The sequence below is a fragment of the Carettochelys insculpta genome, chromosome 9 (genome assembly GCF_033958435.1).
Source record: "Carettochelys insculpta isolate YL-2023 chromosome 9, ASM3395843v1, whole genome shotgun sequence".
Classification (NCBI taxonomy): Eukaryota; Metazoa; Chordata; order Testudines; family Carettochelyidae; genus Carettochelys; species Carettochelys insculpta.
Window position 1 is genome coordinate 43,534,611 of NC_134145.1, and position 25,461 is coordinate 43,560,071.

Sequence of the window (25,461 nt, forward strand, 5' to 3'; positions counted from 1 at the left end):
CCCGAGCAGAAACCACACTGTGCCTCTGGTAGGTTCTCCTCTGAGATGCTGGTGGTCAAACGATTGAGGATGACTCGGGTCGAGATTCTCCCAGCAGTAGAGAGAAGGGAGATGCCCCAGTAATTTCTATAGTCAGCTTTGTTGCCCTTGTCCTTGAAGAGTGAAATGACTGTGTCATCTCTAAAGTCTTATGGCATGTTGTCTTCTTCCTAGAGGCTGGTCTGAATGCTGTGAAAGGCTTCAAGTGACACTGGTCCTGCTGCCTTGAAAATTTCAGCAGAGATACCGTCCATCCTGGGGGCCTTGCCAGAGCTGGTCTGGCCGATTGTCTTTTTAACCTCATCCCTTGTAGGAGGCAGGTCAAGACTGTCTATCATGGGTTTCTGAGGATCAGGTCTAGAGCCGCTGGGTCAACAATGAAGGGTCTTTGAGAAGGTTGCTGAAGTGCTTTCTGCAACTATCGTTGATGCTGCTCTTCTCCCTCAGGAGGGTCATGCCATCTACAGACAGGAGAGGTGTAGCTTCGAAGGTCCATATATAGCTTTGATAGCATTGAAGGACATCTTGGAGTTCTTGGTGCCAGCATAGTACTGGACTTCATCAGCTTTTCTCTCCCAATGCTCACCTTGCATTTTTTGAAGTGCAGTCTGCGCCTGAATCTGAAGGTGCTTGAAACAGTCATGTTTGGAGATTGAGAACTGACCATTTTGCCCTACCAGAAATGTGTTCTGTTTTTCCTCTAAAATCTTCATGATGGTCTCGTCATTTTCGTCAAACCAGTCTTGGTGAACTCTCTTTTTCAGTCCTAGTGTTGACTTGGCTGACTCCATCACCAGGATTTTACACTGGTCCCACTTTTGCGTTGGGTCTCCAGTCAGAGTTCCAAGGGACATCAGCATGTCATCAAAGTGGACTGCGAATTGCTCATGATGACCAATATGTTGCAGCTTCCCAATACTGAAGGACGGTCTGACAACCTTGGACTTCTTGCTATGCAGTGGTGTGATGTGCAGCATAAGGACAGATCTGACGATTATATGACCAGTCCAGCACTCAGCTCCCCACATGGCCCTGGTGATCTTAACATCACGAATGTCCCGCCTGCGTCTGATATGACAGTCAATCAGGTGCCACTGTTTTGATCCTGGGTGCATCCATGTGGTCTTGTTTTCATTGGCCTGTCTGAAGACACTGTTGGTAATCATCAGGTCATTTTCTGCACACAAGCTCAGCAGAAGGTGGCCATTGGTATTCATGTTACCAATGCCGTGATGCCCCAGCACCTCTTTCCAGTTCCTACAGTCCTTGCTGACTCTCGCACTGAAGTCACCCAACAGGAAAAGCTTGTCACTAGAAGGAGTTGCTTTCGCAAGATGGTAAAAAAGGTCCTCATACAAACTGTCTTTTGCTTCTCTGCTGCTGGTCAGAGTGGGGGCGTAAGTGATGATGACTGTAACGTGGCGAGATGGGTTGAGGGGTAAGCGAAGCTTGATCAAATGCTCACTGATGCAAGTTGATAGGTCAGGAAGCTGGCATAGAAGTGAGGTTGATAGCAAGTGCCACTCAGTGGATTCAGTCTTCATTTTCTGGCCTGCCTTTCCAGAAGAAGGTGTAACCTCCTTTCAGTTCGCAGATGGATCCTTCCTCTGTAAGCCTGGTCTCACTCAGGGCAGGTATGTCAATGTTATAGTGTCCCAGTTCTTTTGCTATGAGGGCTGTTCTTCTCTCAGTCCTCTTAGTGTTCTGCCTGTCAAAGACGGTACAAACATTCCATGCTCCAAATATCATCTTTCTTTTCACTGTTTTTTGACTGCTGTGAGAGTAAGACTGCCAGCTGCAGCATGCTGGCAGTTTGGTTGGGACAAGCAATTTTTGGGACACCTTTTCTAGTCCTCTCCTTCATTTGAGGGTGAGAAATGCTGGTCCTAAAAAGGCCTGCTCAGTCACCTGGAATGTTGCTGAACTCCTCTGTTGTCCCAGTGTCAGAGTCAAGCAACCAAGTTCCACAGGCCGCCTATGTGCAGGTTTGGAACTACAACTCCCAGTGGTCACCTCCACCTGTCACTTTGCCCCTCCCCCATCACCACAGGACTTTATCTTTCTACATCTTCTGTTTACTTTAAAGTAGACTAATAAAGTAGACTGATTTGAGAGATGGCACTGTGCAAAGAACCAGTGAAGAAGAATATTTAAGGTGGAAAAACCATTGCACAGAAGCAGTTCCACTCCCTCAGCCTCAGAAGCCTGGTTCCAGTGGTATAAAAAGTCGTCACAGCTGGAGACCTCCTAGGCTGGTGGGGATGGCCATGCCATGTTGGGTGCCTTGTCACGCCCTTCACTCTTCACAGAGCATTGCAGAGCTGCCTTCCTGGTCATTGGATCTCACTGTTGATTTCATCTGTCTAGTCCACGGGAGCCAACTTCACATGCTGGGATAGTTAAGTCCCTATCATACCAAAGGTTTCAGACCTGTCGGCTACCTTCATCTGGTTTAGCCCACCTATCAAAGTGATTTATTGGGGTGTGGCTGCTGAGCATGCTACAGCTTCTTGGAGCCACAGGTGAGAGGTGAGTGCCAGGTGGGGACCAAAGGTGCACGAACTGCCCCTGAAGAGACATGACACGTCCCCCACACCAGAGGTGCTACCCGTCCCTGGATAAGCCATACACCCCAGTAGGAATGTACACTGACAAGAAAATGTTACTAAGCATAATGAGATTGTCGTTCCTCTTAAGTATAAGATTATCTGCACTTATATAATATTTTATAAACTTGAATGTGTATGATATATCTTGACAGTATATGAAAATACTTCAAGAATGTTAAGATAATTGCTAGTGAAAAAATAGACAGCCCATCTAAAATCTAGGGGAAAAAATACTGGTTAAAAGTAAAAAAGAAAATCAAGAGTTACATAAAAAAGAAAATCCATAAGTTATGTCTTCTTAACTGCATTTTTAGAAGATGCTTTTATGTTGAAACCAAAAATAATATCTTGCTAAAATACTAGAAAACCATGTGAATAGGTGCTTTTACTTAAAAGTACAGTTTTTCTAGCAATTTTTGTAGCTATTTTGCTGAAAGACTAACATATTTTGACACTCCACTAGATAACTAATCATAATTTTATGATGCCTTCCACTTTAAACACTATGAATAACAATCTTTCATCATTTTTTCATAATATGCAATTTTATTATATTGCCTTGGTTCAGGTCTCAGAAGTTTTAAAAAAGTGACACTGTCATCAGTTTCGGTTTGTTTATTCCTGATTTTCTGTTGATGACTTGAATTTATATAGGTGTATTTGAAGAAATGTAATATGGTGGAGGTACACAAGTACTGCAGAGTCAAAATTATGCTTCGCATACAGGTAGTAGCTCTTTTAAAAATGACATTTTACAAGCATTAGCAGGGTTGACAATCTAATACAGTAATATATTTCTTTGCCGCTGAACTAATGAGTCTCCTAGAACAGCCATCAAATTAAATTTATAAGACTATCCACCCTCATTATAGGACTTACTGTGGAAGCCTAGAGTTTTGTGGACATAAACAAAGAGGTATTTCAAAACAAATATGTTTTTATTATAATTTACTATAGCAGGACATTATCTTAAGGAATGATATAGTCTTGTTCAGTTTAGTCTTTGGGGGTAGTGGTCTACACTGTAAAACCACCAGCCTCAGTCTGCCACCACTAACTTTTAAAGAAGCCATTCAGTGGAGAGGTTCAAATAGTAGGGAAGTGATTGTTATTATCAGATATGCTCCAACTTGTGGAATGATCGCCACAGAGTACACTGAAGTATATTGGATTTGACTTCCAGGCAGATACAGTTGCAAGCTGCACACTCATTAAAACCATCTTCTCATGATATACCATTATAGTTTTACTCTTCACCACTTTAAACTTCAAAAATAAAGTACCTGGAGCAGTAGATGATATTTTAAAACTCGTTGCATAGGAACCACTAGAAGATCCCGCAACGTAAATTTCCCATTATTGGCTCTCTTGGAACATTCCTATTTTTAAAAAGTAAAATAAAAGATTGAACTGTGATTTTTGTAAACACACTGTAATATAAAACATATTCCTAGTTTGTTTTAAGTAAACAGATAAGTTTGCCTAATCACCAAGATATTAGGATACTAAATGCTACCATACTGAAGAAAAAAATCATCTCTATAGCGATGAGCTCAGGCCTGCTGACGGGTAGGTGGGGGGCAGGAATGTCAAAGGGGACATTGAAATCACCACTGGAGCACTGCGCCACACAGTCCAGGAGTCAGAGATACCTGGAGTAAGTGGGGGGAGGGCGGTGCGGGGCAATGCACTCTTGACAGGCTGCCCCCAGCCCTGCCCCTTCCACCTCAGGTCCCACTTCTTCAAAAGCACAGAACTGCCACACACACCACATCTTGCCCAGAGGCCTGGCAGTTCTGTCAGCCCCCCTCACTGAGCTGAACCATACCCATAGGTCAAAACACTCTTCATTCTTGGGATATTCAAGCTCTAGAGCCAGAACCCACATCACACTGTTCCAATAGCAGACTGAGGACTGTGCTATAAACATGCATACAGATATCACAGAGTTGTGCTCATTGAAGCTGTGAGTGTCTACTAGAACAATAGAGAGAGCCGTTCGAATCACTCAGGCTAGTGCCCAAAAGGCAGTTCAAGGGGTATACAGAACACTACTGGCAAATAGCAAACTCTTCATCTTAGCAGTTGTAGGCATAAGTAGCACAGCTGGCACGACAAATTTATGCCTTGAAGGTGACTTGTAAACCTAAACACCAGAATTCCAGTTTAACACAGATGGGATCATCAAACTCCCATTCTGCACACTCACTTCCTAACAAAGCTGATGGGCAATAAGCTGTGTCCTATAAAGGGCTGTAGCTGATTATCCTCCAGCCCAGAGAGGAACTTTACTTCAGAGGCTGTCTACAAAACATCACATCTCTCATGCCAAAGGAGCATGAGTGCTACACCTTACATATGACTCCTTGTGCAGAGCTGTGCCTTCAGGCAACATTTAAAGGTTATTTTAATTATAACCATATTTTACTCTCAGTTACATTCACTCCCACCTGGGACCCTATGAGAAAACACTTCTTGGGTGAAATTCTGACCTGACAAAAGTCAACGTCAAGACTTCTGAATTCAGCTGTGCCAGAATTTGATCTCTTCTAAATCTACTGACAAATTAATTTGATCACTCACTCCAATTAAAAAGAAAAAAAACTAGCAGACCCAAATGTAAGAATGGACCACATTTTTTGCCCTTGTGGTGGGGAATGGATGGTGGTTATATTTTTGCATATAAAAAAATCTGTACCTCTAGCTTCAATTTAACATCTTCTTTTGTCTTAGAGATGTTGTCTAAGCAAGATATTGCTGTCTCCACTTGACTGCAGTACTGTCCATAAATAACCATTCTGAACCACAGCAAAAGAAAAAATAAGCAGATGGTTTTAAAAAAAAAGTCTGTATTCACATTTCACAAGCAAATATACTGATCATATTTCGTTCCTTCAATGGGTGCTGTACTTACATGTTCAGGCATAACAACTTGGTCTTAAATGTGTATTACAAAGCTTCCCCCAGAATACAATCAAGTGCATGTTTGAAAAATACTAAGGACCATAATCAAAATGTTTTAAAATAATGTCAATTCACTTTAATGCTGACATGAATACACTGACGCAAGAAAGCACTTGTTTCAAGTTGTAAGGCAATGTAAGTGCTGCTTTAAAGCACCAGAGTGCTTAGTATTTACAGTGGTATGAGACAGATATCAAAGGATGTAATGAATAAATTCTATTACATAGGCTTAACATAGGATTAATTATGTCTACTCTTTGTATGATAGCACTAGGTTTTTGCAGACTGATTTAATGACTTCTACTGAGTTTACATTCATTAGTCATTGGGGCAAAATAATTGGAAGGATGCAGGCAATGAAATCAAATGGAAGGGTGTAGAAGGGAACTACAGAAGCAGGACTTGTTTCAGGATGTTCTTTTTCTCCAAAAGACGCACTGAAATTTAGGATAGGTCTACACAGCAAAGTTATTTTGAAATAACATCTTTTATTTCAAAATAATTATCCTGACATCTACATAACTGAATTGCTATTTGAAATAATCTCCAAACTATGATTGGTTTATTTTGAAACTGGTAAACCTCATTCAACGAGAAAACAAACCAGCACAAATGTAGCGCTTTAAAGATTAACAAAATGATTCATTCAGTGATGAGCTTTCATGGGACAGACCCACTTCTTCAGATCAATTTTATTTCTAACACAGACTGACTTACGTAAGTACAGAGGACCAAAAAGAAAAAAATTGCAATAAAAACTGAGAAATCAAATAGGATAGAAGGAAGAGAGTGAGAGGTGGGGGGATGTGAATTGGTTCTGTCTGAGATAATTAAAAGCATCAAAGAAAGGAAAGCACTCTTTGTAACGCATGAGGTAGTTGATGTCTCTGTTCATACCACCTGTTAGTGTGTCGAATTTGAACATGTACGCTAACTCAGAAGCCTCACGCTCTAATCTGTTGTAAAATTCTCTGTGATACAGGACAGAGATTCTCAGGTCTTTAACATAATGGCCTGCTCCACTGAAGTGCTCACTGACAGGCTTATGTGTATTGAGTTTCTTAGTGCCTGCTCTGTGTCCATTTATTCCATGGTGAAGGTTTGGCCAAGTCTGTCCAATGTACATAGTGTCAGGGCATTGTTGGCACATAATAGCATATATAGTGTTGCTGGAATTACACGAGAATGTGCCTTTGATCTGGTAACTAACGTGGTTAGGTCCAGTGATGGTATCCCCAGAATAAATATGTGGACAAAGTTGGCAGCGGGGTTTGTTGCAAGGAAAAGTTCCAGGATTCGTATTATTGTGGTGTAGGCTGTGATTCATCATCATCAATAACCGTGGGCTCAGCGCCCGTTGGTGTCTGATGCCTCTCTCACTATTTCCTTCCATCTTTCCCTATCCAGTGCAGAGTGGCTTAGTTTCTGTCGACTACCTCCACACCAATGTACTACATCATCTATCCATTCTCTGTGGGATCTGCCTCTCCTATTCAAACCATCCATTATGCCAAATACTAAGGTCTTGATTTTTCATTCGTCGTTCATTCTGCAAATATGTCCAAATAGTTGTAGCTTCCATTTTATAACCTTCTGCAGCAGGTTCTCTTTTGGCTGTATCTTCCCATATAAATTCCTCATTGGTGACCTTCTGCATCCATCCTATTCTCAGAATCTTTCTATAACATGTTACTCCTCTGGTGAGAATCTCTCTCAGTTTAGGAGATTGTCTATAGGAAAGGACAGGCCTGTCACCTAGAGCCTTCTGGAGTGCAGCATCCTGATCCAAAATAGGTTTTTAATGATTTATTTCAGAGGTTTGAGTTGGAGGCTAGAGGTGATGACAAGTGTTGTTCTGTTGTTGATCTTCTTGGGCCTATCCTGAAGCAGCTGGTTTCTGGGTATTCGTCTGGCCCTGTCAATTTGTTGTTTTATTTCTCCCAGAGGGTAACACAGTTTTATAAATGCCTGGTAGAGGTCCTATAGTTTTCGGTCTCTGTCAGTAGGATCAGAGCAGAAACCCAAAACTACAAGACCTCTTTAAAGCACTACATTTCTGCTGGTTTGTTTTGCTGGAGTACAGACTAACACGGTTACCTCTCTGTTACTACCCATTCTATGAGGAATAGCACCTATTGGCTACATCTACACTATCCCAAAACTTCGAATGGCCATGCAAATTTATATTCATACATATTCAGCACCTCATTAGAATGCCGGCAGCCACAGCACTTCAAAATTGCTGTGGCTCGCCGCCGCACAGCTCATCCAGACGGGGGTCCTTTTCTAAAGGACTCTGGCAACTTTGAAATCCCCTTACTCCTATGAGCAGATAGGAAAAGGACCCCCGTTTAGACAAGCTGCGGCAATTTCGAAGCGGCGTGGCTGCTGGCATTCTAACGAGGCACTGAATATGTATTTCAGCGCTTCATTAGTAAACTTCGAAAAGGTCATTTGCATGGCCATTTCGAAGTTTTGGGATAGTGTAGACACAGCCATTTTGATATAAGTCAAAGTGCATCCAATGGCTCTATTTAGAAATAGCTATTTTGAAATACAGAATCTACACACTTGGACCATGTCTACAATGGACCCTCCCTTTTGAAAGAGGCATGTTAATGAGGGAGTTCAGAAGATGCTAATGAGGTGCTGACATATATATGCAGCTCCTCATTAGTATAATGGTGGCCGCGCGCGATTTGAAACTGCCACTTTTGGAACACATGCCACCTGCGTAGACGGGGGCCTTTCAAAAGGCCCCCTGACTTTGAAAGCCCCTTCTTCCTATTTGGTTTTAGGAAGAAGGGGCTTTCGAAGTCAGGGTGGTCCTTTCAAAAGGCCACTGTCTACACAGGCAGCGCACATTCCAAACTCAGCACTTGTGAATCATGCGCAGACACCATTATGCTAATGAGGCACTGCATATTCATGGCAGCACCTCATAAGCATCTTCCAAACTCCGTCATTAGCATGCCCCTTTCAATGTAGGCAGTGTAGATGTGGCCATCGAGCCTAAGGGATCTTAGGTGAAATAGGTGACTCCTATTTCAACTGCAAGCTCCATATTTCTACAAGTTCTTTCTTTCTGTCCTTAATCATCTTCTCCCTCTTGATCATCACCTATTTAGCCATTTCAAAAGTGAAACCAACTGTAATCTTTCACTTTTTTTTTTTAAATCTATAATTCAGGATAAATAGCGCTAGACATGGTATCCATCCTCCCTTGACAAAATAAATGGGCAGCTTCCCCTTGGCTTCCTTAAGTTACAGTGCACTTTTTGGAGAAAAAGAATATCCTGAAACAAGTCCTTCTCCTGTAGTTCCCATCTACACCCTTCCATTTGCTCTCATTGCCTGCATCCTTCCAATAATCACCCTTTCCCTCTGTCTGTCACTATCTACCAATGCGCATGCACATGCACACAGACATCACGTCTGTAAGCTCCTTCTCTGCTGAAGCCTTCCTCTATGTCTTCATTCCCACTCAGTGTAACACTTGTAACTTCCTTTTCCTTCATCTCCCCAAAATTCAGCTTTCAACACTCAGGCATAGTGTGACTGCATCAGACTCTTCTCAAACAACTCAGTTGGGTTCCCAACCATTTCAATTTGCAGTTCAGATGTGACTTCACTAACTTCTTCTGTTGACTCCCTGAGACTCTCCTTTCTTCCTCTCCCCCATCTGTTTCACTCTTCTTTCACTCTTGGGCTATGTCTACCATGACAATTTTCCCTGTCAGCCCCTGTGGGTCCCTGCACTTCCTGGCGGTTCTCTGTTGTGCCTCAGAGACTCACTGAGACTCCCTATCTGCCCAGGTCTTTCCAGAGGCAGGTGTCTCCACTTAGCAAGCCATCCTCATCATAGGCAAGTCCAGAATGGAGAGGATAAAGCCAGTCTCCTTGAAGGCCCTTGCCTGCTCCAGTGGAGTAATCCTCTTGGGAAGGGTGGGGGGAGTCCAGACCCGCCTACTACCCTGGACTCTGGCCCAGGGTCCCTAAGAGGACAAGAGGTAGCTGGCAGGGCCTTCACCTTTGCCCCAGTGTAGCAGCTTCACCCTGGGCCACTTCACCCACCGCCTCCCCGTGGTATCTTCTTGCTCCGCTCTGCTCCTGCCTTCTCTCCAGGGCACCTTCCAAAACCTTCCCCCCTGCTACCAGGCAGGAAGCTTTCTATAGGGAGTCCAAGGCCTCAGCTGGCCATAAGTGCTAATTAGACTCAGCTGTAGCTGATTCCTAATGAGGCGCCAGCTGTGTGCCCTAACTGGGTTTACTCAGGGAACAGGAACGCATTAACCCACCAGCTGGTATACTTGCCTTCTTGCAGGCTCCTACAGCCCACAGGCAGCAATCTGCCACACTACACTAGAGAGTTTTGTCAACAAAACCCATGGAATGTCCAAATTCCAAAGGCGTTCTGCCGATAGTAAATCGACAGAATGCAGGACTTCTGTCAACAGTGTAGTTTTAGGAAAGTTTTATACATTCACACCTACAAGACTTTACCAAGCTTTCCTAAAACTACAGTATCCACCTGAGGAAGTGAGGAAACAGAATGACAGAGCCAGACAGGTACCCAGAAGCCACCTGCTATAAGACAGGCCTAAGAAGTAAAATAACAGAACACCACTGGCTAGCACAAACAGGCCCACACCTAAAACCTCTCCAGTGCATCAGTAGTGATCTACAAACCATCCTAGACAACAATCCTTCACTCTCAAATCCTTCACTCCCCTATGGACAGCCTGCCAATCTGAAACAAAAATTCTTGCCAGTAACTATACACCACAGTGTTTCTAACTCAGGAATCAATCCCTCCAACAAATCTCAGTGCCAACTCTGCTCACATATCTACATCAGCAACTCCATCACAGGACCTAACCACATCAACTACACCCTCAGGGGCTCATTCACCTGCACATCTACTAATGTAATATAGTAGGCATCCTTCAGTCTGCATAGACTATGGAATCCGCCCTTTAAAGTTTCAATTGAGGACTTCATTTACAGCGTCTACTGTGACTATGAAGACCCACACGAAAGTGACAGTCCTTGCTGTATCTCTTGCAGATGTGGTGGGTGTCTGGCAAGTCCTTAGTGTGCTTTCTGTGCGCTCGCTTCTCCTCTGCTAGCTGTCCGATCCTCATCTTGCCCTTCTGAAGGCCCTTGTGTAACCCCTGCCTCCATCTGCTACAGTCGTCTGCTAGTTCTTCCCAGTTGTCCAGCTCGATGTCTACCTCTCTGAGATCTCTCTTGCAGACATCTTTGTAGCGCATCTGGGGGTGTCCGGGAGGTCTTTTGCCAGAGGCTAGCTCGCCATACAGGATGTCTTTTGGAATCCTTCCATCATTCATCCTGTGGACGTGGCCAAGCCAGCGGAGCTGACGCTGCCTGAGGAGGGTGTGCATGGTTGGGATTCCAGCTTGCTCGAGGACGGCGGTGTTAGTCACTCTGTCCTTCCATGATATTCCAAGGATGAGCCTGAGGCAGCGCAAGTGGAAGACATTCAGCCTCTTTTCCTGGCGGGCATACAGGGTCCAAGTCTCGCTGCCATAAAGGAGGGTGCTGAGGATGCAGGCTCTGTAGACTTGCATTTTGGTGTGAGTGTACAGCTTGTTGTTACTCCACACTCTCTTGCTGAGTCTGGACAGAGCTGTGGCCGCTTTTCCGATCCTCCTATTTAGCTCAGTGTCCAGCGACAGGGTGTCAGTGATGGCGGACCCGAGGTACACGAACTCGTGGACGACCTCTAACGTATAGTTGTCAATGCTGATTGATGGGGATTCAGCAACATCCTGACAGAGTACGTTTGTCTTCTTTAGGCTGATGGTAAGCCCAAAGTCCTTGCACGCTTTGGAGAACTGATCCAGCAGTTTTTGAAGCTGGTCTTCTGTGTGAGACACTACAGCAGCATCATCTGCAAACAGCATGTCTCTGATGAGGACTTCCCGCACCTTAGACTTAGCTTTCAGCCTTTCAAGATTAAACAGTTTCCCATCAGATCTTGTGTGCAGCAAGATGCCCTCTGTTGAAGATCCAAAGGCATGCTTCAGGAGCAGTGCGAAGAAGATCCTGAACAATGTCGGAGCAAGCACACATCCTTGTTTGAAGCTGCTCCTGATTCTGAAAGCATCCGATAAAGCGCCATCATATTGGATGGTTCCTCTCATGTCTTCGTGGAACAACTGGATCATCTTGAGTAACCGTGGAGGACAGCCTATCTTGTGGAGCAGTTTGAACAGACCATCCCTGCTGACCAAGTCAATGTAATGTAATATATGCCATCATGAACCAGCAATGCCCCTTTGCCATATACATTGGCCAAACTGGACAGTCTCTACGTAAAACAATAAATGGACACAAATCAGATATCAGGAAAGGTAACATACAAAAACCTGTAGAAGAACACTTCAATCTCCCTGGACATTCAGAAGCAGCTTTAAAAGTAGCCATCCTGAAACAAAAAAATTTCAAAGAGAAACTGCAGAGCTACAATTCATTTACAAATTTGACACCATCAATCAAGGTTTGAATAAAGACTGGGAGTGGCTGGCCAACTACAAAAGCACACCTCTCTTGCTGTCCACACCTCCACATCAGCTGCTGGAAGAGGGCAACATCCTCCCTGACTGAACTGACCTCATCATCTCTGGCCTTCCTCTTGATTGGTACTCCCTTCTTTTTATGAGTGTGTATAATTAGACCTGCCTCTGGAATCTCCACTGCAATGCATCTGATGAAGAGGGTCTTTGCCATGAAATCTTATGTTCCAAAAATTCTGTTGGTCTATAAGGTGCCACAGGACTTCACATTTTTGCAGATACCGACTAACACGGCTACCCCCTGATCTATATATTGACGCTGATAATCATAGAAGTTCAGTTCAAATATACAAAAGCTTCATCTTATAAAAATGATGTATTTAATTACAGAGCTACTTCAATGGGCTGAATGTAAGTTATCACTAAAGTTGAAGTTCATATATCAAATTACCTTTCCTTGTAGTTAATAAAAATTTGATACAGGTTCTGGTCATTCTTGTTTACAATGGAATCACGAATGTCCTGCATTAGACTTCTGTGGGTTTTGACCAATTCCTTAAAAACAATAATATAAGAAAAATATTAAAACACAAATATAGAAACCCTGAAGCTTCCATAATGAAGATTAGTGTCTCCATATATATTAGTTAATTATAACAAAGACACAAGATCACTTGTGAGTAATTGCTAATTTCAACACTTGCTTTGACATTCCAGATCATCCACAGAATGTGACAAGGGAAACTAAACTCAGAGAAACTATTAAAGGCTAATTATTCCAAGTTGAAGCGTGCACTATTAGTTCATCTTCACTTTATATGATGATTTTAAAATTAAGCAAGTCAAGAAAATGTTTTATTGACAAGACAAATAATTACTCATTTCCCTGAGCTGTGAAAAATCAGTTTTGTGCATTACATTGGTCAATTAGTGGCATCCTGCTGCTAAGGTAACTGGAGTCACAATGTTCTTGATACAAGGGACAACTAACAACAGAGGAAAAAGATAAGGATGCCGAAGAAATATCTGAGCCAAGCCATCTCACAGCAGAAGTTTTAAGATTCTCAGTTCACGACCAGTATAAAAAACAGTACCTAGTGACAGAACAAGACAACAGTCAGAGCTACAAATTGCAATACACAGATATGTTTCAAGAAGAATATATTAAAATAGGGATACATTTTCTCAGATTTGTTCACAGCTTTAACTAAATAACTGGCATGGAATCAGAGATATGTGATGGGTAAGACAATATCTTTTACTGGACAAACTTCTTAAGGTTGCGTGCCTGGCTAGCTTTTGTGCTTACACGAAACTCTTCTTCAGGTAATAATGTCACAGCTAGATACAAGGTGGAAGAGACTGTTCAACGTAACTAGTTAAAACATATTTTAAAAGAACCAGTCACGATGAAATGGTCCATTATTTTCTTAAAGAACTCATATCTACATTCCAAACTATCTGATGCAAATTACATCAGTGAACAGTTGCTGAAGTTAGTATATCCCTTGGCTGCTTATGTAAGCACTGTGCATACTCATTAGGAGTGTTTGTATCAATGTGAAGTGCAGTGCATCACAGGCAGGTATCCCAGTGTCCTTCATCCCACCATCTGGCACATTGTCTTGTGGGAAAGAAATGACTTCCCTGGAGATCTCTGGAACATTCTCCTTGTGTAACTTTCTCCAGCCCATAACAACATCAATTCCCCCCAACTTTTTGTGCTTTAAAAAATAATCCCTCAAACCCATGCAGCACTTTTTGGTGTCTGCCCTCTGACAGGCATAGAGCCCTCAGAGCTCCGCGCTATGCTCAGGAACATTTTAAATATAAAAGGCATGATTCTTCCATCTTTGCAGACCTGCAGAAAGTACCACAGCAATGGTGACATGAAGAATTCTTCAAGGACAGTTTGCTGAGGGGTATCATAAAAAATAAACCAAGATTGTTGGTGGTATTCATGGTGCAGTTACATGTGGTAGAGTGCCAATTCTGGACCCAAGAAACAAGCATTGACTGGTGGGATCACATCATAAAGCAGGGTCAAGACAAGAAGCAGTAGCTACAGAACTTTTAGATTTAGAAAATCCATGGAGGGCTGTGGGGGGGTAGTCATGAGAGTGTGTAGGACCTTTAATTAAAGATAGTTAAATTTAATTATAATTGATAATTTTCTGATATGCAGGACTGTGACTCTCAGCACTCTGCAGGAAATAGTGGATGAACTGCAGCACTGGGGTACCTGAACTGTGTCGGGGCAACAGACAGCATAGTGATTCTTATTTTGGCATCGGTCCCTCTTGGTACCTAATGTACCAACTGAAAGCATTACTTTTCTATAGTTCTGCAAGCATCGGTGGATCACCCATATCAGTGCAGGCTGGCCAAGGAAAGTGCATGATTCTTGCATCTTTAAGAACATGGGGCTGTTCAGAGAGCAACAAGGAGAAACATTCTTCCCTATAGGCAGGTTATCATCACCAATGTTGAAATGCCAATAATGGTCTTGGGAGACTTGGCCTGCCTTTTGCACCCTGTCTCATAAAGTCATACAATGACTCAGTAGCACCAGGAAAGTGTCAGCTGTTGACTTAGAAGATACAAAATGACAGCTGAACATGATTTTGCTAAACTGAAGAGGCACTAATTTATTCATTAGATTGATAGCTGCTTGCAACGTCCTTCACAACATTAGTGGAGCATATGGGAAAAAACTGTCACCACGGTAAAAGACAGAAATGGAGCCTGCTAACTTTGAACAGTCAGACACAGGGACTATTACAAGAATCCAGCATTGTTGTTGTGGGGGGCTTTGAAAGAGCATTTTAACAGTAGCTGCATCAGCCCTCTGTGCTGGAATGTTCTCTGGGCCTGGAAATTTGGTGCTGCTCAGAACAATGTAGCACTTGCCATACATTTATAAACAGACTGGGTATTTTCCTAAAGTATTGTGGTGCTAGCAGTGCATACAACTACTGTTCGCTTTGAGGACCCGTAGGCATTATGCAATAGTTGTTGTAACCAAAGAAAGATAACTTGACTCTCCAAAAATAATGTATCAGAGAGGCAGCCGTGTCAGTCTGTAGCTTCGAGAACAACAAGAAGTCTTGTGACACCTTATAGACTAGCATATTTTGGAGCGTAAGCTTTCGTGGGCAAAGACCCGCTTCATCAGATGCTTGAGTGGGGGCGGTGGTTTCAGACATGTATTTAAAGAGTGGGGTCCTGGTAAGAGGGAAGGCCGGAGCTGACAAGATCTATTCAGCAAGGTGGAAATGGGCCAGTATCAACAGTCCTTATCAAAAGAGGAAAAAACATCCCCCTGTCTGATCTAACTTCTTTTTTCCTCTTTTGATAAGGACTGTTGATACTGGGCCATTTCCACCTTGCTGAATACACCTAGTCAGCTCCGGCCCTCCCTCTTATCGGGACCCCACTCTTTAAAGACCCCTCTGAAACCACGCCCCCACTCATGCATCTGATGAAGCGGGTCTTTGTCCACAAAAGTTTATGCTCCAAAATATCTGTTAGTCTAAGGTGCCACAAGACTTCTTGTTGTTCCAAAAATAAAACTTTACTAAATTGGGAGAAGGGAAACCATGTGGAAAATCTATGTGCAGTAACCACTACAAGCAACATTACCATAACAGTGTAGTAAATTAAAATTAGAAAGGCTTTCAAGAGTTATGTCCTGAGTTCACAAATGTAGGTCATGGTGGCTATATATACACCGACGGTGATTCAAAGTTGGTGTATGTGAAGCTGTGGTTTTCCTTGCTCTTCCTGGTGTGGTCTGATATGGACACAGATGCACTCTGTGATGCCTTGTGGTATCTTTGGGAGTGTAGGAAGAAGTGACTGTGGAGTTCTCCAAGACTGAAAATGATGGACATGTAGGTTTATCAAGGTCTGCAGCATTTGGTTTGCTGCCTGTCCAGTCACATGCTGTTCAACTCCCCCCCCTCTCAAATTTATTGTTCATGGTTCAATGCAGCACTCCCTGGTACTCCCTAATCCTTTTCCTACTCCACTCCTTAGTCCTACAATCAGGTGTTTTGCAGGTTTGGAAGGGATGCCCTCTCAAGGACAGCATGTCCATCAGCTGCTGATAAAAACAGGCAGCTACCACTAGATATACAGTCACAACAGAAAAGGAAACATAAGTTTCAGATCTTTCTTCCTTGATTCCTAAAGACACTTAACAAGAAATGTTTATTGACACTTACATTTTGGATCAATTAAGCATAAACTGTGTATGGCCTGCAAAAGATGAGGGCAGTGGAAGGATTTTCTATTGTCTGAAACTATAAAATTACAAATTTCCATGGCAACAGTTATACAGCAATGGCGCTGAGCACTGCCACTATTTTCCACAGGCAGTGCTGATTTTAGCTAATAGCTCATTCCAGAGGGTGACAAAGGCACAAAGAACACAGCTGCTACTGGCATCTCCAATCCACCCTGGCTTATATGCCTCTAGCCTGTTTACTGTAAAGGTGCCAGCTGAAATCATCACAACACAGCATTTGAAAGTGTCCTACCACAGAGGAAAAAATAAAGGCAGCCACCCCTAGAAACCTGGACGAAAGGACTGAGGAGTCTCTCCAGGAAATTTGGATTGAGATCTCTCAGGAGGATAAAGGGGACACCCCTATACAGGTAACCAGAGTGTGCCTCAGGGCTCCACTTAACCCCTGAAGGAATGAAATGTCAATTCTACCACTATTTGTAGTATGTCTATCACTTCTTGTAGGAGTAAAACAACAAAGTGTCAACAGCTTTCTCTGGTTCACTTGGTGATGGGCCAGACACCATCTTTAAGGATAAATACTTTTCAAGAGTAACATATGCACAAACTTAGCCAAGTTCCCTTCCCCTTCATTAGGCCCATTCACACTCACCTAGCAGGTCTGCCTACACTGCAAAGGACTCTCATAACAGGACCTGATTTGCAGTAAGGCTCTCCCTTCCCTATACCCACACTACTCCTCTCTGCTGTTCATGACAGGGGTCTGCCTCCCACACTTCTCTGAGGAAACCACAGTGGTCTGTGATGTCTTCACCAACTATGAGTTCCCAGTAGAAATGGGAGGTCCATAGTGCAGCATCTCTTCTATTGTTGGCCTTCCTGGCAAAATTCCTTGAGTTTCATGCAGTATTGCTTCTGGTCCCTATCATACCTCTTTGTCTGCATTCCTCCGGCAACCCGATTGTCAATGTCTATGTTTCCGTGGCTGGCCTGTAGCCTGGTTGCACAGCCTCTTATCCCCACATACTCAGGAGATCCAGCATTTCCAGTCTACTTCAGGCAGTGGTGCACTTAGTATGTGGAGCCAGAGCGGTCAGTCAGGGTGTTGCATGCAAGAAGGGTGAGCTGCTAGGTATGCTCGCCAAGATGAGCAATCAGAAAAAGGCATTCAAAAACACAAAAAAAACCACACACACAGGGGCAGGACTCCTGGGCAGCAGGATTCTCCTAAAATTGAGACCAAGTTGATCGCTGTTGCAGAGAATGGGGCATTATGTGACAGCTGCTAGAGATGAGCTAAGTTCCTATACTTGCACTGTGTTGACCTCAAGTCAGCCAGCCACTGGTTTAGGCGATTTGACAGATGATTTTACTACCTCCCTAAAACATGGTGCTTACACTGGTCAGAGACAAATTCAAGTCAACCCACAACAAAGTGACATACATCAAAGAAACTATGTAACATAAGCACATCAGAGATCAGGTTGAAGACAGCTATCAGTACCAACTTTAAAAAGTATTTGACGAAGCAGGTCTTTGCCCACAAAAGCTTATGCTCCAAAAGATCTGTTAGTCTATAAGGTGGTGCAGGACTTCTTGCTGTTTTTGAAGATACAGACTAACTTGGCTACCTCTCCGATACTTTAAAAAGTCTGAATTGAAATTTTATTTGATTATGCTGGATTGCAAAGTCTCCAAGAGTAAACTTGATTTCCAATGAAGCGGGTCTTTACCCATGAAAGCTTATGCTCCAAAAAAATGTGTTAGTCTATAAGGTGCCATAGGACTTCTCATTGTTTTTGATTTCTCAAAGAATATGGAGTTCACACAGGTAATCTCAAAATTTTTTAACTCAAGAGGAAGTTTCTTAGAGACTACAGAATTTTTTGTTTACAACTTCCACTGGCAAACTGTGAGTATAAAGCTTTAGGCCATACTAATTGTTAAATGCCTTCAGTACCAACCCATGGAGAGCAGATACCAGTGAGAGTCTGCAGGCTTGCTATAAAGTCTCTCAAAAGCATTCCTGCTAATCAAAATACTATGCATTCATTATCTACACTGATGCAACACTCGAGCGTGATGGGCTGATGATAGTCATGTGCTTTGCAAATTTCTGAAGAGACTTTTTCTGTCTTATGTACACTAAATATGATCCATGTTTCTCTATTATGTGCAGAAGGAAAAGAGGAAATTCATACATATTAATGTTTAACTTCAACCAATAACATATTTGCATATGCAAGAAAAAGTCCTGTAACACCTTATAGACTAACAGATATTTTGAAGCTTAAGCCTTTGTGGGCTTATGCTCCAAAACGACTATTAGCTTATAAGGTGCTGCAGGACTCCTTGTTTTTGAGGATACAGACTAACTCAGCTACCCCTCTGATACTTGCATTTAATAGACCTACGGATTCCTGCATGGTTGTAGTGTCAGATCCTCAGGTGGTATAAATCATCTAAGAAACTCAAGTGGAATATGTGGTCCATACTATTGCTACCAATCTACTGTGGCTGTTTGTAATATTTTTCCTAACGGTAACTATAAAAACATAAGTCTAAAATCATTTTCACTAAGATGTACAGTATCATACTACATATTCAAGTGCTTTGAGGTGAAAGTCACACACATTACATTTCAATAGCACATAACTGTACAAAACAGCCACCAGACAAATTCTCTGCCATTTTAAACATACAATTACTTACAGGAATGTTGATGAACACGATATCAAACTCTGATGCTGACAGAAATCGTTTCAATGGCACCATGAAAAACTATTAAGGAAAGCAAACATTGGTGGAATTAATATATTCTCTATGGCATTACACACTTACATTATTGGTATATAAATAACTTTTCCATTATCATGAAGTTCGGTGGCTTACTTTCTCTATTGACTCCAAGGTCTCAGTGTATTTCTCTTCAGTCTGTTTTATTTCAGTAAGACAGCAGCTTCTTATGTCATTTTCAGGACATTTCTGCAATTAGAAGCAAGTTATGCTTAATTCATTTCTGGACATTCTTTCAACAACAAACTATTATTTGTTTACTGCTTAATTATTAGGACGTACTGCTTTTTGGAAATGTCTCAGTATTGCAGCTTCAAAAGATTATAACAATTACCAAGGGAATCGTTTTTAAAAGTCCAATTAGCTGGCAACTTCTAGAATTTTAGCAGTCCTTGAATTTTGATGAAATTTGGCATTCAGCATGTTATATTTTAGAGTTAAACAATAACATAATCCTTCTGATATACTTTAAATATAATATAATGAGTTTTAGATGAAATATAGATCCATATTTATGGAGCTAGAAGTGGTCCTTTATTCACACCAGTGAGACAGTGAACAGATTCATTGTAGTTAAAAATCAATGGGTGCGTCTACACCAGGAACTAACTTCAAAGTTAGGCACTACTTCGAAGTAGCCAGCAGAGCGTATACACATATTTTCCCTTATTTCAAAGTTAACTTTATTTAACTTTGAAGTAGGGAGCCCAACTTCAAAGTCCTTACTCCATTCCCAGGAACGGAGTAGTGCCTTACTTTGAAGTTTAACTTTGAAGTAGGGTCTGTGCAGACGCTCAACTTTGAAGTTGCTTACTTCAAAGTTCTACTTTGAAGTAAGCAACTTGGAAGTTGTCTTCGTAGTGTAGACACAGCCAATGAGACTTATGTCAGTAACTGCTGTGAGTAATGGACTCCCATCTAACATTTCTACAAATATGCCTATAGTCACATAAAAAATAGAAATCATACAGGCTGATGTGTGGCTTCATCTTTCATTAAGTCTTCATACACTTCCCCTCCCTCATCTTCTCCATAGACACAATCATATAAATCTTCATCATCTTCTACACCATTTTCACTAAAAGAGAAAAGAAAAAGCAACAACATAAAGGGTCAGTGTATTGAGTCAGTATTAGAAAGTCAAGACTAGGAAACAAAATGTACTAGTGTCTGAGTTTTTAAAGTACCTCCAAAAAGATGAATGAAAATGAAATTTCAAATGGAACTAAACCACAATAGGACTATATAAACAACAAGGCTACACTGTAGCCCTAGTTTAAAATAAGTTACACAATTTGCATTGCATAAATTGTATACTTTACTTTGAGACAACTTATTCTGAACCTGGTGCAGGCAACATTGTACTGTGCTTATGACGAGGGTTAATGTGAACGAAATACCACACTCAAAATAGTTCTGCTATTTCTGCTATTTTGAGCACAGTGTTTGGCCATGCAGTTTCTTTTTTGGGATACAAATGCATCGTAAAAGAGAAACAATAGCATTGCCTTAGCTTAAGACATTTTTTAAGCTCAACACATTTGAAATTTGAATGTATAAAATTTACACAAATCTGGGGATTTAATTTTTGCTACCAAAATTACAGGTAGGCCTCATTGCCAGGTCACATTAGCATCTATCCTAAAATGAGTGAATCACCACATACTAACTGTGCCTGTCAGTTCCTCCAACACCATTTGGACCCAGAGAGACCATTAATGGGGAATTACTCTTGTAAAATAAACTTCACTCAGTATGGGGAAACCTCAACTCTCTTGAACTATTTATATTTCTTAAGAAATGCATACTTCTTCCAATTGTTTCTTATAGATATTTTACAGAGCATCTAACTATTACTTTCCAGTACATGACACATGCTACTTGACGTAATCAATTTCATATAAACTCATTGTAATTTTTTACATGTTAATCACATATCAGTGCATGCTGCAAACTTTTACCAGCATATGGAAATTTACTCAGGTGTGGAGTTCCACTAGATTCTATGCAAGGTAGATGAAAATATCGCACACCAGCGGTGGGGGTAGGGGGCAGCTCTTGCATTTACGTACTCCTCCACCCCCTCCCACTCTCCCAGCACTTCCAGAGCTCCATGAATCAGCTGATTCATGTCCCATCCCACTCCTCCCCATCCCTCCCAAAGCTTAAATGCTGAGTTGGAATTTGAGAGAGGGGGTGGAATGAGGTCAGGGCCTGCAGCAGAAGGGAGGGTCAAGCAGCCCCTGGAAAAATACAAAGCAACAAACATGCAAAGTAAGGGCATGTGAGATGCATGCTGATTGCACACAACATTTGAGAGCCAGGCACTCCCTCTACTTCTTTATGTTATTGTTGCCGGCAATTTAATTTGCCCCTTATAATGGATCACTTGTGGTGAGGGAGGAAAATCAAGTGAAAAGCCTTTAACCTTACTCTTCAGGTCCTGGTTAGTGAATATGCCCAATTTCAGTCTTGTGGTCCACTGAGATGAAGAAGGGCTACTTATGCAGCCCACTCACTATCCTTGGTTGGCCATCGCTGTTCTAGATTGTATTCATACTTCATCACCAGATCCTTCTTGAAAGATTACCTTATTTTCATATTTATGGAAATCAATCATTAATCTTTTTTGGACAATTACTGCTTCTTTTCTAGCCAATCCTTGGGAAATCAGCTAAAATAACCTATTTTAAAAGTGTATTTCATCACATCTTTTAAATAACAGCTACACAGGAGGAAGCTAAAAGCTTTCATTCTGCTTAAAGATTTACAACATACTCTAGTAAATCAGGAAGACCTTTGTAGATATCTTCATCAGCAACACTTTCTTCTGTAGGGAATGGCCTAGAGAGAAAAAAAGACAACATTATTAATCAAAGACAGTACCAGTCTGTTCAGTTTGGGTAGTATGCTGCTGAAATTTCAATTTATATTAACATATCTCTCTCTCTCTCTGATACTGTGATTTATAAGAGTTAATTTTTTTTAATTGCCACACATGAAGGGCGGAACTGTTACATGCAATCATGAATATAAATGGAGATTTTAAAATTATTAGCCATTACGTATTTACAGTTGGACCTAAATTCTATGCTTTTCAAAGGACTTTTTGATCAATTCATGTTTTAAAGCCTTGACTTCCGACATTTTGGGTCGGTGAATGTGATGATCAAGAATTGAATCTGACAAGCTTGAAAGTGACCAAGTAAAGTGTGGGGACCAAGTGAAGTCTGGGTTGCAGAGCATAAAGAAGGTGAGAGAGTATAATTACAGCTCCGAGTTTTTCAAAGCAGGAGTACCCAAATGCCGTTCTGGTTTTAGGAGGAGGTGAGAAGGAGAACTTTGGAGCTTACTATCGAGCACAGGATGGCTGGCCCTGTAGTGGAGCCAGGCCCATCCTCACCTGTGATTAATCATCTGCCTTGCAGCCGAGACTGTACGGTCAGTGAAAACCTGAAGATCGTCTGATCGATCCTCCCAAAAGCCAGCAAGTAGTTCAGCTGAGCTGTGAACGGCAGGAATCCCTGGGTCACAGAACACAATACAGTGTGATTTGTGTGACTGAGGAGGAGAGCATAAATCTGTAGGGAGCAGGCTCGGATGGAGAAGGGAATCAGGAGGCTCGCCCAGACTCCCCAGATGGCCTACGAAGTGCAATCCTACAGGTAGAAAGGCCGTTGTCCAAGACTCCCCAGGTAGAAAGGACATAGTTGATCAAACAACCCAAGTCCAACAATTTTGGTTTGAAGAAATGAAAGTGAAGCCCTGAAGAAAAAGGGGGAAAAATCCTGTTGCTGGAGAGTGTTGTGCAGTCCATGTGCACAATACTGCTGCTCCTGATGTCCTTCCACAGAATAAGGCGGTAGAGTAGCACCAGCTCTCACCCCACTTCCTGCACTGTTGCTGCAGGGCTGAAATAATAGGCACTGGGCAAACAGTATACGTGGCTTTAATGAAACGTATGCCGGAGGTATGCCCTGACAGCTATAGAACCCATTTGCAGGCATTACAAAGTAGCTTTTAACCATCACTACAGAATTATTTCCTCACCATTAACTGGTTTTCTGTTATTTTGACTATTCACAAGTTCATCTCTTGCCTTAGCATCAGGTGGAAGGCCTAAAGCTCCTCAGCCAACATACCGAAAGGAAAGGCAGAAAATGCCATCAAGAACTGTACGGAGAGTTTAAGGTTCAGAAAGCCTTGGTTACCTGCCAATGAGGAAACCTGTGTCATCACCAATGAAGTGACCAGTAGTGTCTGTTTCAATGCAGGGAAATTTCTTTTCCCTTAGGGGATGCCCTGTACTTCTTTCTTTGCCTTGTTTTTTCTCTACACCTCTCAGTTTTACCAGTGAGGTGGCTAAGGGAATGCACATTGGGAGAAGAAGGTGGCGGCAAACTGTGACAGTGAGTTGAATAGCCAGGAGCAGATAAACACTAAACATTAGCTAGCTAGCCTACTAACCAGACAGAGCCAGAATCTTAGAAATGTAAGGCTGGAAGGGACCCTGAGATATCATCAAGCTCAGCCCCATAAACAGAAGCACGACTACATTTGTCCAGCTTTTTCTTAAAAACCTGCATAGAAGGGGATTCCACCAGGTCCTGTAGATGCTTACGGCAGAGCTTAACTAACTTGGAAAATGTATAGTTAGAGCACGAAAGAAAAGGATGTGATGGTAGCACACCACCAGAAAGTAGGGTTAAGAGGGAAGGGGCAGGGGGAGAAGTACACGTCTGTCATGCCCAAGTGCTAGAAGAGGGATTTCTGACAAACTGTCATGTTTGAGGGCTTCATCCTTTGCATTGAGTTCTGACGTAATAGCCATACTAGGTGAGACCAAAGGTCCACAAAGCCCAGTATCCTGTCTTCTGACAGTGGCCGATGCCAGATGCCCCTGAGAGAGGGGACAGAACAAGTAATCCTTAAGTTATCCCTCCCCTATCATCCATTAAATGCCACCATACTCGCCTTTTCATTCCCCTAAGATGCTGGAAAGGAAACCAAGATACCTGCTTCTTTTTAACTACTCCTTAGTCCCCTGCTATCGAAAGGGGAGAAAGGTCTCTTCCCAAGGCTTGCCTTTTTCTGATCCAGCTCAGCCATTAAAAACTCCAGGCTTGCATTTGCTGCCATTCACAGCTTTCCCAAAGAGTAGCATAAAATATGAAGACAGTCAATTTCAACTACTGCCCCCAGAATTCTGAGGAACAGCAATGAAAATTGAGAAGAGCCTTGCACATGTTGCACTGTTGCTGCTTAAGAAATCTGTCAGCTGCATCAGAGGCACCTATTAGCTGAGGAACACACCTGAATTTAGTTTACAGTCAGTTGACTTTTGTGAGGTTATCTTCACAGCCATAAACCTTGTAATAGGTTTATTCTGATCTGAAAGAGTTTGAATAGTTTTAAAATTGTTGAAACAGGCCCCTCACACTTTAAGGGAAAGCATCTCAATCGCCAATTGTGAGTGTTGGTTTTGAGCCCTGCATAGGAGTACTGGTTTATAACATATCTAAATACAGTAGGGTCTCAACAGTCGTGAGGGTTCTGTCTTCAGAATTCTCGCAAATGTTGATTTTTGTGATGAGGGGGCTTGGAGCCCTGGGAAGTGGCAGCTCAGGTGGCTCCCGGGCCCACAGCCCTGGGCAACCCGTGGCAGCCAGAGGCACTCCCAGCCTTGGACAACCCGCGGCTGCCACCAGCACTCCCAGCCCCAGAGCCCCAGGGAAGCGAGGCCACTCGTGAATAATTGACTTTGCAAATGTAGCACTAGCAAATGTCAAGACCCTACTGTACCTTGCCAGGAGGTCTTCTTCTAACTTACTTAAAGTATGCACAACAATTCCTTAACATTATATAACTGAGTACACACATATAGCAGGTTATCGAAAGAAACCCAATATAATTTTTTTAGAAAAAGGTATTTGTTACTAGTTTGATTTATTTTAAAACAAATATATTTGTCAAAATATCAAGAGCAACTGAGTATTAGAGAAAAATCAATTTAATTTCAAATTTTAAGTTTTTTATATGGAAAAGAAAGATATTTAATTACTTTCTTTCATTTTATCTACAATTATTTATGAAGAGCCAAATATGTACGTCAAATATGATATAAAACAAATCTGGGCATGAGACTTTAGCTGCTATTTCCATTTCAAAGTGAATTTGAACAGAAAAATTATAGACTCGAACATAGGTGTTTTACACAGAAATAGATACTGGGTTTTAGATGCAACAACAGCAGCATAAACGACTG

The 25,461-nt window shown here is 42.1% G+C and overlaps 1 protein-coding gene across 3 annotated transcripts in view; it reads right to left on the reverse strand.

Annotated features, from left to right (window-relative positions):
- The window catches only part of VAV3 (vav guanine nucleotide exchange factor 3), a 263,598-nt gene that overhangs the window by 128,792 nt on the left and 109,345 nt on the right, over positions 1 to 25,461 (reverse strand). For all 3 annotated transcript variants that reach the window (XM_075002479.1, XM_075002480.1, XM_075002478.1), the window contains 7 exons: positions 21,975 to 22,040; positions 20,166 to 20,274; positions 19,293 to 19,385; positions 19,113 to 19,181; positions 12,603 to 12,706; positions 5,347 to 5,446; positions 3,932 to 4,027 (listed from right to left, as the gene is read on the reverse strand). In XM_075002479.1, the coding sequence (XP_074858580.1) occupies positions 3,932 to 4,027; positions 5,347 to 5,446; positions 12,603 to 12,706; positions 19,113 to 19,181; positions 19,293 to 19,385; positions 20,166 to 20,274; positions 21,975 to 22,040 (637 nt within the window). The remainder of the gene's footprint in view (positions 1 to 3,931; positions 4,028 to 5,346; positions 5,447 to 12,602; positions 12,707 to 19,112; positions 19,182 to 19,292; positions 19,386 to 20,165; positions 20,275 to 21,974; positions 22,041 to 25,461) is intronic.